This window comes from Pavona decussata, unplaced genomic scaffold (genome assembly GCF_977016875.1).
Source record: "Pavona decussata unplaced genomic scaffold, jaPavDecu1.1 SCAFFOLD_9, whole genome shotgun sequence".
NCBI lineage: Eukaryota > Metazoa > Cnidaria > Anthozoa > Scleractinia > Agariciidae > Pavona > Pavona decussata.
In genome coordinates this window covers 4,649,848-4,662,242 of record NW_028145432.1, presented here as the reverse complement: position 1 = coordinate 4,662,242, position 12,395 = coordinate 4,649,848, and the positions used below count along the sequence as shown (strand labels likewise).

The following is a 12,395-nucleotide window of genomic DNA, read 5'->3' as shown; positions in this document are numbered from 1 at the left end:
CTACCACGAATCTTCAGATTGTTTTTAATACCTTAAAAAACTACTTGCCAAATTTTCCTACCCAAAAAAATAAATCCGGAGTACCCCCTCCCCCCCAGTCCCCCACCCCGCCTGTGTGCCCATAGAAACTGGGTACAAATGGATATTTAACTCGGAGATAACTCGGCTTTGAGCGGGCTGGCATGGTGTAAAACTAAATTGATGCCCCATATGCGCCACTGTATGAGCACTCCACGCGGAAGCGCGCTTCTTCCAGGTATTTTACCCACTCTCTTCCGGTCTTCCCATACTGCCACATGTGGCCCTCTTCTCATCACGTGACGTTCCTTACGTCATATACGCCCTCGCGGTCAGTTTCCTGGTTTTGGAAAAGTAAGGTTTCTGCGAACGGCGTTTCGAATGTGGTTATTCTGTTGGGCCTTGTGCGGCCAAGTAAGTATGCACAAGTAGCAAGATACTCTCTAAACGTTAGCTTATACATTTATCTGTTTAAACAGGGGGTGGCTTCTTTTTATTTGGGTTATTACCGAGATCGCTAAGGACTGTGCTTATGATAGCAAATTTTTGCGTTATGTTTAACCCGCACTGGATAGTTCGTATTAAGTTAAGTTTTACGCCACGATTTGAAGTTAAAAAATCGCTACGCAACCTCAAGTTAAGTTCGTTTTAAGTCCATGCCAAAATGCATCAGAAGTTGGCGTCAATCGCTTACGCCGAAGATCTTCGGTGTGGATCTATAGCTACGTCACATAAGCTTACATGTTTTCCAGTATGGATTTAAGCTTAGTGTCCTTAGGTATACAGTGTACCACAGCTCACTGGGAAACTACCTCCTAGTGTACATAATAGCGTATTGAAGTACAGGCTTGACTCGACGTACTCTCACATGACACCTTTTGTGACGTCCTGTGAACAATATTGTTTTTCCTCAATGAAGTTACACAGAGTAGTCGTCGGCAGCTGTAGCTAAATAAATATCTTCCTGATCGAATCTTATCCAAACACACTAGTAATACAGAAGTCAAACACTTCCTTTAATGAAGTTGATCACAATTTCATGGGCATCTTTCAGCTATATGGGATTTATACTCATAATTTAGATGCCAGTACACTATGTGCCAATTCACAAGGACCTTTTCAAACATGCTCTGTGTTTTAGTGAATTTGAATTGGTTGAATTGATTGTCATTGTAATACGCAAATGAAACGCTTTTTGTGTGAAAGAGTTGGGCCCAGATCAAACGCAAAACTCAAATTTTCAGCCCTTCAACCGCCCCCCTCCCCCTCCCCAGTTTTGCAGACAAATTTGGAACAGAACTGGGCTACGGAAAATGTTTAACTCAAGGTGTTTCATCCCCATACATCAGTATTCTTTTAATGTTGATTTTGTAACTGTCAAGGAGGCTGAATAATGAGAGAAAACCTGGAAAAGGTGCATGCTTAAGAAGGCTCACAGCAGTTTTTCTGGACTTGGGGTGGAAGTTTTGAAAGTACAATCTCGCATACAAGATAAACTTTAATCTCCTTCATACTAAATCATCATTTCAACATATGATCAAGGTTATTTTTTCATCGTTTCCAAGCAACAACTTAACATAGTAACGGTAGCAAAAAACATTGTTGATTATCTTGAAATCTAGTCAGACAGACGGTGTTCATTGTAAGTAACTTTTTGGAAAACTTAATAAACTTGAAACTCAGACACTTTTGGACGAAACTTTGGGGATTTAGACTACTTAATCTAGACAAGGTGCAGGCAAAATTAGAAAAAAATTCTGTAAGAGTGTTTTCAAGTAAATAATGGATCAATGTTTACAGGGTGATTTTGTTTATTCCCGCATTTTTACCAATATCTCTGGCAAAATAAAAGTTGACATTTTCTCGTTTCTGTTAAAAAGGTCTTTCCTCATAGCAAAACATTCTACCCCTTGCAATTTAAGAGAAAAATTTATAGGTTTTTTTTTTTTTTTGATATCTCGATTTATGCAGGGTAGAAACTTTTCCACTGATCTATGCTTTATTTTAGCTGTTTTCAAACATAACTATCTTAGGATCAAAGCAAACAGTGAAGCTCAATATCCATTTAGAATGTTTTGCTTTGAGGAAACACCTTTCAACAGAAAAAAAGAAAGTGCCAAGTTTTATTTTGCCAGAGATATTGGTGAAAAATGCAGTAATAAACAAAATCACCCCGTAAAAATTGATTCATTATTTACTTGAAAACGCTCTTACAGATTTTTTTTTCTTACTTCCCATGCAAGTTGTCAAGATTGAGTAGTTTAAATCCCTAAAGTTTGGTCAGAAACTGTCTGGCTAGATTTTGAGATATTGACAATGTTTAAATTGAGATTCGATGCGCTACTGTTACCATGGTAATAGTTGTTGTTTGAAACCGATAAGAAAATTAACTTTGATCATATGCTGAAATGATGATGTAGTATGAAGGGGATCAAAGTTTATCTTCTATGCAAGATTGTAATTTCAAAACTCCCTAAGTCCAGAAAAACTACTGCGAGCCTCCTTAAACAGCATGCAGACATAATACTTTGAGCATTAATATCTGTGATGCAGACATCACTGTAAAATGGCTATAATAGGTCTACCTCTAAATTAGTTTAATTTTTGTTTACTTAAGGATGGAAAAATCAAGGAAAGTTAGGATTTATTCAAAAGTAAAGAGATGGCGTGGAAACCAGAAAGCAAGGAAAAAGGACAGTCATAAGACTGAGCAAGATTCACCGAAGGTAGCAGATGTGGAAGTATCTTCCCCAGACAACAAGGTCCTTGATGGCAATGTTGTTAAATTACCGGAGCTACAGCAAGACACAACCCCGCCTGTGGAGAATTCACAAACACCAGAAGGTCAGTCATACATCTTGAATTGGTTTCTTGAAATGGCTGATTCCAGATTGTGGTGATTCCATAAATATTTTGTGTCAAGTGATGAATTTCACTGAAGCATCAAATGTCAATGGGCATTTTTCAAAAGTTGTGGGTGTGCAGGCAAGCGTTTCCTCTCACTCCTCTCCCCCTCCCCCTCCTCTAGTTTACTGCCCTTGTCCCAATGTGCACACAGTCAAACAACAAAACATGCACAAAACCCCAGGGAAAGGCTTGCTATGCAGGCTAGTACTAGAGTTACTGTGTTCATTATTTTAGTAAAGTCTTTTTTCTTAGTGGAGATGACGTGAACTGGCCCAACTTGTTCAAAGAGTGAATAACTTTATCCAGCGGATAAGTTGCAATCTGTCAGATAAAATCTATTAGTTGAAGTACAGTTCATCCGCCTTTGAACAGCTGGGGTCAGGTGATTAGGCAGCTAGATAAAATGATACTGTATTGTTTGTTGTGGTAGAAGGAAACTGCTTGCTCAGAGAAAACATTTGGGAAAACATTTTTTTTTTGTTTAATTGAATGATTCATGACTAATAAGCCAGAAAGGACATATGGCTTGGTAGACATGGAATGTTTGTCGTTTGACTAAAACACTTTGTGCTTTAAGGCGTAAACTCACTCAGTGATGATACGTTGATCAAAGATCTGCCCTCTGAAGCCTACAAGACTCTAGAGATACTTTTGCGACCAACGTCATTGGCAACTGGAAGAGACTATAGATTATTAGCAGACCGTCTGGGGTATTCTAATCAATGGATACAGTGGCTTCAAAGTACGCCTCAACCAGTTGTAACACTGATCAGGGAATTAAGATACAGGAAGATTACAGAGTTGATATCAGTGTTAAAGGACATGAAGAGGCTTGATGTGGTGGAAGATCTTCAGTCATGTATAGGTGATTTCCGTTTTTTCCTTTTGTTTGACTGTATACCTTACCTTCATATTGTTATTAATTTTCAGAAAAAATCAAGTGCAGTGTTTCATGTGGCAAATTTATACAACCCACAATGCTCACAAAACCGAAAACCAGCCAATTATAATAAGGAGATTTGGAAATCAAGAGAAAATGTCACAAAGTTTAAAAAATATCTTTTAGTAAAAAATATTCACGGATTTACAATAGTACGCTCTATTTTCACATTAAAGAGAATCAGTGATCTTCATTAAACTATGTTCTTGATGTTTTGTTTGGTCAGATAAAACTCATACTCGAAGGGAGATGGAAGTTCGCCAGCAAACAACTGGTATGTATACGTATGTCTGAACATATCAATGATGGTCACCAAATGAGCAGAATTTATTTTGTTAAGTTGCTGTTGTTTCTGTTCTGGGTTTTTTGTGAGCACGGGAGTTGACAGGCCATATTTTAATATACATGAAGAGGGGCCCTTATCAGATGTAACAGTAAACAAGTAACACTATTTTCTGTGGCTTGCCCCTCTGGCCTGCTAAAATTTGATACACACACAGAATGTTAATAATACCTTTGATGACATTTTGTAGTTTTTGTCACCTTTTGATTTATTTATATTTGAGAAAAAAAAAAAAATGAAGTGAGAAGTGGCAATTACATCCATGATAACATCTGACCTGTTAGTGTAAATAAGTATGGAGGCTTTTGATCACCTTTTCTCATCCCTTGCTCATTTGTTTGTCATTTTATATGGTTGAGATAATTTACTTGAAAGTACATCAAAGTCACCAAATTTGGCATCTTGGTCAACATTTTTTTTGGGGGGGTTTTATACAACAATTTCATGATTTCTTGAATGGATATCTTACTTGGCTTTAAAAGTTTTTTTTTTATTCGCAGGATTGATTTTTATTTACAAACGTAAATTCTAGAAAAAAGAGAAAAAGCTTAGTACATGGTAACCTGCTTACATGTATTTACACTTCTACTACTATTAACCTAATTACACACTTACTTTAGTTTCTTATCTTACATTTGTTTATCATTGCCTTTTCTAAATGCATACAGCACACACTTGCATCAGAAGCAACTCATTTACACGGTAATTGGCATTTTCAAGGCGGGATAAGCCAAGGGATGAAGGAGATAGACAATATTAAAGACATCAGGAATAGCACTATAGTAGAAACAAGAGTTTTCAGATATCTAGTAGGAATGACCATTGTTTGGGTAGAAAATTATTTGCTTCTGCTTGTACATATATGCTGTAAATTGTCTTAAGGTATTCATATTTTCAAGCTAAATGTGTGTAAAAGTTAGTAGTAAGTAAGTAAGTAAGTAAGTAAACTTTATTTGACAAGTAAGTTATTTAGGGGATTGGCAGCCGACTGGCTGATGTGGACCTACTATACACAAATGTACACAGCTGCTTTACATGGTGTATTTAATAACTGTGATGGTCTTAAATGTATTTAATTTTAGTACTATTTGCCAGCTACTCACAAATTTGTTTATTCCTTATGCCTTGTAGAAAAGCCTGAGGAGTTTTCAACTCGTGAGTATAATTTTGTTTGGTAACTTAAAGTGATTATTCCATAAAATTAAGTAATTATGAGACGGCAATAATATCACTGATTACCAAATATTATTGTGTGATTACTTTTGTACATGACACTTATACTTGCTTTGTAGCAGTGATATCATGAGATACATGTCATTGTTTTGACTAGAAGGCTTGTTTGCCAGTCATGCGTCAGTATTACAAGCTGTCACTGTTTTGGTTGCCATGTTGAACAGGCAAAAATACAGTACTGGCAATAAAATTGTAGTGAAAGGCACCAATTCCCTGAGTGTTCTGGCAGTAAAGTATGTGGAGAGCTAAGCAGCATCTTTATAATCCCTTCACTGATACAAGGATGTAAGTACATCCTGTGTTACAATGACTGAATCATACATAACCTATGCACTCAGTAAAACATGAAAAACACATATAATTAAACTTTTGGAGAACACAAAAGGACTGGCGGGTAAAGAGTAACACAATTTGTGAGCCATACACAACGGTGAAACTGACTTTCTTTGCTTATGCAAACCGCCATATTGAAGGTATTGAAGGTACAATCTCTTCTGAAAACCATGTGAAACGCTTTGCATTTTTTTGCTGTAAATGGCATAGTCATGAGTACATGTAGATTAAGTGTCATGTTTTTATTTCTGTCATGTAATATGGTTTGATATGTCACCAAGGGAAAATGATTATTTCGATACTATCAACCTAAGGACCTATTTATCATAAAAGATTGCCAAAAAAGCAAACTAAGTTTAAAGTGGAGTGCACTATTTAATTTAATGCATTCGTCTTTCTTTCTAGTTCGAGAATCTTATGATGCATTTGTGTGTTACGCCAAAAATGCCAAGAAAGATAAAGAGTTTGTGGAAAAACTGATAAAAAAAATGGAAGGCTTGCCTTATAAATTAAGTCTTTGTTGGTGTGAACGTGACTTCCTTGGAGGAGGCTGCTATCACGAAGCTGTTGCAGAGACTATTAAAGAAAGATGCACTAAATTTATTGTTGTGCTATCAACAAGCTTTGATAACAGCGAGGGAGCGCTCTTTGAGTCACATGTTGCAATGAGTCTTTCACGAGGTTAGTAACTACAATAATATTATTCTGACTCATGAAATGGTCAGTGTAGCCCTAGGGTGTTTTGGCTCTGAAAATGGGTGATACAAGTATAATCCATAGTTTGTCATGCTATTCCACACACGGAAAAGTGTAGAACTAAGTAAAGAATGACAGGGGTTTTAGGGCCCTTGAAATGGGTGATATTAGAGAGATTAAGCACCACGTTTACGGCAAACGTCAAACGTGAGATTCGCGTTTATGTTTTCTTGAAAATATGAGTACATAGATGAAAATAGTACAAGATAATTCTGGCCTTTGATGCTAACTCAAAACTACTCATTTTTTCTGAGAAACTGAAAACAGCGAGCAGCAAATGAAGGATAAACATGGTCACATGGTTATTTCTGCCGTTTGCCGCTAGCGTGGTGCTTAATCTCTCTATAATCTTTAGTTTGTGCACTATTCTACGGTTGTAAACTCAGTTACTGTACGTCAAGATAAAAAACAACGGGGTTTCTTATACAGGTGAAACTAAATTACAGTTCACAGTTTTTCACACTGTTCCACACTTTCACACCAAGAGAAGTTTAGATTTTTCCAAAGTATGGAAACCCTGGATTTCCTGGCCAAAGTTGGAGACATTTTGCAGACTTCTCATTCGTCTCATAACTCAAGTTCAGAGAGTTTATTTCTTCAACGCTTCAACAAATAATGATACATCTGAATTTGTACAGTGAAAGGTGCCAAACACACTCCTATAATCTATGATTACCACTGGTTGAGTAAACATACTCTTTATGAAATCATACTATTGTAACTTAATATTTAATTTCCCTTTCACTTATATTTTCAGTAGTTGCAAGGATTTTAAAAATCCATTGTTACTTTAAGTGCCTCCACAGGTGAGGCAAGCTGTTTTGATAACTTTTTTAGTCGTCAATAACAAAAAGTTATTGATTACAAAACATCTTGTGTGAATCAAACCACTGACTACAAATGGGGAAAATAAACTCATCAACAACAAAGTAGTTTTCCTTTTCAAAAGAAAAACTACTTTAGTTGACAATAACAAACACGGCAGTTTTGTCATAGACAACTCACTTTCTCCCATCTGTGAGTGAGTCATTGATTACTAAAGTTTATTTTGAAGTGACGCAAGTGATTTTTAAAGTCATCGCACATGCATATTACTAGTAAATTTCCAGGCTCCCTCAAAACATACAGTCAGGTTATTGACAACTAAACTTTTCTTCGGTGGAGACGCATTTCTGAAGACTAAAAGTTGTCATTTCAGTTAAGTTGTTGATTGAAGAAAGTCGTCGATAACAATTTGCCTTGTCTGTTGAGGCCCTTAGACTCAGTGTGTTGCAAATGTTGTCTTTTCTCTTGCAGGAGCACAGGAGCAACGCATCATCCCGATTCTTATGGAAGAAGCTTACCGATACCAGATTCCAAAGACAATAGCACATCTTACATATCTTGATTTTCCCAGGGCAGAGGGGGACAACTTCTGGGAAAGATTAGCGAAGTCATTGGGCTGGAAATGTCAGTAGATTTTTTGCGTGAACAAGTAACAGGTCTTTAGGTTAGGGCCTTCCCCCTTTCTCAGTATTGCATTTCAGTTTCAAACATTTTACAGTTTCAGTCAGTTGACTGAAAAAGACTGTTAAAAACAGGAGAGGAGTGTTCCGTGGAAATTGCAGTTAAGGTCACAAAACCAAGATTGATTACAAACTGATTCGTGTTTTGGCATGAGTTTCTCCTAAACCAGTCAATTGGGTGAACCCACCTCTTGTTCAGCTTCATTTTTACAATAACTGTCCAAATTCCCGCGCGCTGATTGGCTCGTAGCTATTGTCTGTAAGAGAACAGACAATAAAAATGACGTCAGATGTAACGTGCGCGCTTTCTCAACGAAAAAAATAGCAATAAATTCCGCTCGTACTTTTTCCATGTTATTGTAAAAAACAAATCGACAGCAGTTTTCTATGGTCTTTACTCTTATAGACCATAAAATGACGCCATAAAATGTCCAAAACTTGGCAGTGAAACCACTCGCCTGCGGCTCGTGGTTCCACTTGAGTTTTGAACATTTTTTGATGTCATTTTATGGTCTATAAGAGTATAGACCATAGAAAACTGCCGTTGATTTGTTAAATATCTACTGCTGGGAGTTGTAAAATTGCAGTACATGTGTGTTTGGGTTGAAAATGACTACCAAACGCTGTGAGTACGACAGTGGAAAATGGATGTGAAAGGGGATGGCCTTTTCAGGTACAACAAATAGTCCATCGGTATTGTTGTATTCTTACATGACCCAAAGAGTGCCTGTGCAAAGGTCCCAATTGTGAAGTTTCGTTTGGTTTTTTGTTTCCTGACAGGGCTTCAATACAAAGAAATTCCATATTAGAAGTCAAACACAGGCCCTTAAAATCAAAGTATCTTTATCGGTGCTTGACGGTGCCAGTAGATTATTTCTGAAATGTTTTGGTGTATGGAGGAAAAACCAGTCGAACATGATAAAGCCAAACCAAAGTGTTTCTGCTTTTAGGATTTGCCCAGTATGTATTTTAATAGTTTTACAAATGTCATAAGAGGATGAAATTAATGTACAAAGATATTTTAGATGTACTTAGATAATTTCACCTGAATTTGTGTTTTGTGACTTGTTTTAACTTTGGCATTTTGTTTTTCAATTTTGGCAAAATGTAGACCTTTTTTGTTGTAAAGCTTGTTAATTTAACTTGGTTCCATCTGTTTATTCATTTGTTTTTTGGAGTTTTTTAAAGTGATACGGTACAAAACTTGTACAAAGAACTATTTTTTTAAAGCTAGGTGGTGTTGGTTATTCATCAATTTATAGCTGGGACAAATTTTGTTGTGTAGTTTACCATGCCACATTATATAGGTATTTACTAGAATGTAGGCTTGAGATTTTTTTGATAATTTGACGTTTAGTACTTTAATTCATTTTATTGCCATGCAGACACCCCAGCAATGGACAGTTAGTCCTTTCTTTTAGATCCCATCCAAGTTTTGTTCAGTGAGCAGTGTTCTTAAAAAGGTCAAAAAATATAACTGCTGCTCATTCTTGGTATATTTGCACAGTTAAACCTAAAGGTGTTTTCACAAAAATTCTTTTGAATCATTTTTTTTTCCTCATTTTTGTGCACTATATTGAAGCTTGTGGAAAGTTCTGTATGCGAAGCCTTGCAGTATCAACTATTAAAACAAAAGTAGTGATTGATAAAGTTGTAAGTCACAAGTCAAAGCAGAGTGCTTTCTGACGCCATAATGTTTTACCAAGTACAAAGTGTATTATATGTGTTGATAGGGCCACAGGGTTAAGAAATAAGTTTTTGAAAAATGTAGTTGAATGACACATTTTTCTTTTGTCTTTATAGGGTGGTTTTCAGTGTAGTGTAAGTAAAGTAAGTAATAGGCCATTTTACAGTTGTGTGCTAGGTGACCTGGTCTTGGATTCTAAGCGAGGCTGTGGGTGACCTTGTTTTGATACAAACCTCACTGCTTTTCATATGTAGATCATGCTGTTCTTATGCTAACTAGTTTGCATTTACATATGAAAAGCTGTGAGGTTTGTATCAAAACAAGGTCACCCCCAGCCTCACTTCCAATTCAAGACCAGGTCACTAAGCACACAACTGTAAAGTGGCCTATTCGCGTTTGCTTTAGTTTTGCTTCACCATGCTCTATGATTGGTTGAAAAACCTGGTGCCGCTTTTGTCAACCAATCAGAAGTTAAACTCGCACGTGTTTTCCCGCCTTTGCTGTTGGTTGCATGTATTCGCTTTGAGTTCTGATTGGTTCATTGGGTAGTGATTGACAAGAGTGATTGGCTTAGTTTTGGTTTTACGACACACGATTGAAAACCACTGTAGTAGTGTAAAACAGTGCTGTTTTGTAGAGTGCCCTGTGGTCACTTTGAGGTCATACTAACAATGTGATGCTTGATAGTTATAAATACTAGTTGATAAATTTTACAGTATTTTTAGTAGAATATGCAGATTTTTATACCGTGATACCGTATCAAACTCGTAATACTTTCGCTGATTTTGTTAGTCGCTCGATGATTACAGAGCAAAGTAGACTCCAATCAGTCCTATTACCATTATATATGTATCATATTGTAACAAATTTATAGTTGGTGTGTTTCATAATAAAAGTCACCTTTGCTCTGATGTTGGTTCGTTACTAACCCGTTGTGGCGACACCGCACACTAGTCCTGTCCGTGAGAAAGCAACAATCGCAATTTCTACCATTTTTGCAAGAAAAAATCCTTGTCTTGTTATGTAGCATTGACCAGATTAATCCGATCGTTCTCAATAGGCCATTTCCGAGTTGCTGTGAACCTCACTATGAAAGCGAGGCTAAGTGCAAAACTTTTCATATGAAAATTAGCCTTGTTTGCATATGAATGAAAACTGATTTTCATAACAAAAACTTTGCACTTAACCTCGCTTTTATAATGAGGTTCAAATGAACTCGGAGAGGGTCTATTAGGTATAGTTTGCAGGACGTCATCCCACTGCACCGGCTGGTTCTTCATGAACCCTCAGGGGTAGGCTCGGTGACGCGTTTTACAAAGCGTAGCGGGGGCGGGGGGTGGAATAGACAGCCTGATGTATACAACCGTTAGCAGAAACATCGCCCTACGAGACGGAGACAAACGCGACGATACCATTCAAAGAAATTCTTCATTCAATTGGATTTCGGGCAGAATGCCTCAAAACCTAGTTCCACTGTCAAAGCCAGTCTTTTCTTCCTTTCCAGGGTTCCTTTTTGTCTCGCTAATTTGATTATTTAATATCTTTCCAAACGACGACTACGAGCTAACTAGTAGCACGAGTCAAACTCGAGTGCGAGTCGGGGTAGTACAGTAAAACCCCGCATACATGCAAGAACATGTGGATTAAGAGCACCCAGGCTGAAATTTGGTAAAAAAAGGAGCATATATATATAAGAACACATTCAGCCTGAAAATTGAAAATTGTTCTTATATATAAAAACTCTTCCCTTTTCAGTTTAATAGAACAAACAGTGTCTGTAGCTTTACTGTGGTATTGCACTAAGATCTCTGCATAAATGCTAGTAACTTCACTTGCTTGTGCAATTTATTTTCTAATGTGTGTCTCAAGTTTAATTTTCTCTCAAAGTTATGTATTTCATCAAAGTTAGTAAATCCCTTAAATTTTTTTTTAGACTGAAGTAAAAAATTAAGAACACTTAAGAACACTTCCAGATTTCACCTAAAATACCCGATATATAAGAACCCAACCAGCCTGAACCCCGAAAATGGGTGTTCTTGTATGCGGGTTTTTACTGTATCGTAATAACTCTGAACAGTTGGAATCGTGATGTACCACAGCACGAAATAAATTTTAGTCTGAACGTTTTGTACTGTTGTAAAGAAGTAATTTCATGGGAAACGTTTTTGAAAGTTTCTTTGTAGCATTTTGCATTGCATTTGAATCAAGCAAGCAATGCTGTGGATCATTTACTGGGTTTCCCACTTATTCATATCCATCAAGTGCTTGGACGTCTTTTGGCAAAGGCCTTTTGGACAGATCGCACTTGTTCATGATGACAGGTAGACTTTCTAAAAGCCCTTTCCTTTTCCTTTACTTCGCTTATTTTCTCGACTTCTCCGCTTAAAGAAGTCGACTTGTGGCAAGTCTAGATGACAGGTGTCACTGCGTTTTGTTTTTTCAAAGCTTGATTCAAACTCTTTCACCACTCTCGTGATTTCCGACCCCGTCACTGCAACCCAGCGCCTGACAGCTGTAGGAGCGTTCGTGAGACCTACTAATTTCGTTTTCCTGTTCTTGATTCTATTTTAAGGCGATCATTGAGAAAAGGTGTTCAGATTTCTGAACCACAAGCCTCCCTTAAACAAACTTGGCAAATACTGGCGGAGGTATATATATGTTTCTATTTCAGAA

At 37.1% G+C, this 12,395-nt stretch overlaps 1 protein-coding gene across 2 annotated transcripts; it reads left to right on the top strand.

Moving 5' to 3' along the window:
- Positions 1 to 318: 318 nt before the first annotated feature.
- Positions 319 to 10,633, top strand: LOC146488687 (myeloid differentiation primary response protein MyD88-like). 2 transcript variants are annotated; one of them, XR_014866563.1, is made up of 8 exons: positions 319 to 432; positions 2,636 to 2,862; positions 3,503 to 3,790; positions 4,092 to 4,139; positions 5,340 to 5,363; positions 6,180 to 6,455; positions 7,827 to 9,865; positions 10,105 to 10,633. XR_014866563.1 is itself a non-coding variant. In XM_085119412.1 (7 exons), exons 2-7 carry the CDS (start codon positions 2,637 to 2,639, stop codon positions 7,985 to 7,987), a joined length of 1,023 nt encoding a protein of 340 aa, XP_084975538.1. In that variant the 5' UTR covers positions 319 to 432; position 2,636; the 3' UTR covers positions 7,988 to 10,633. The 2 variants fall into 2 exon arrangements, 1 of the variants encoding a protein (XP_084975538.1); XM_085119412.1 differs by having other exon boundaries at positions 7,827 to 10,633.
- The last annotated feature ends 1,762 nt before the right edge of the window (positions 10,634 to 12,395 follow it).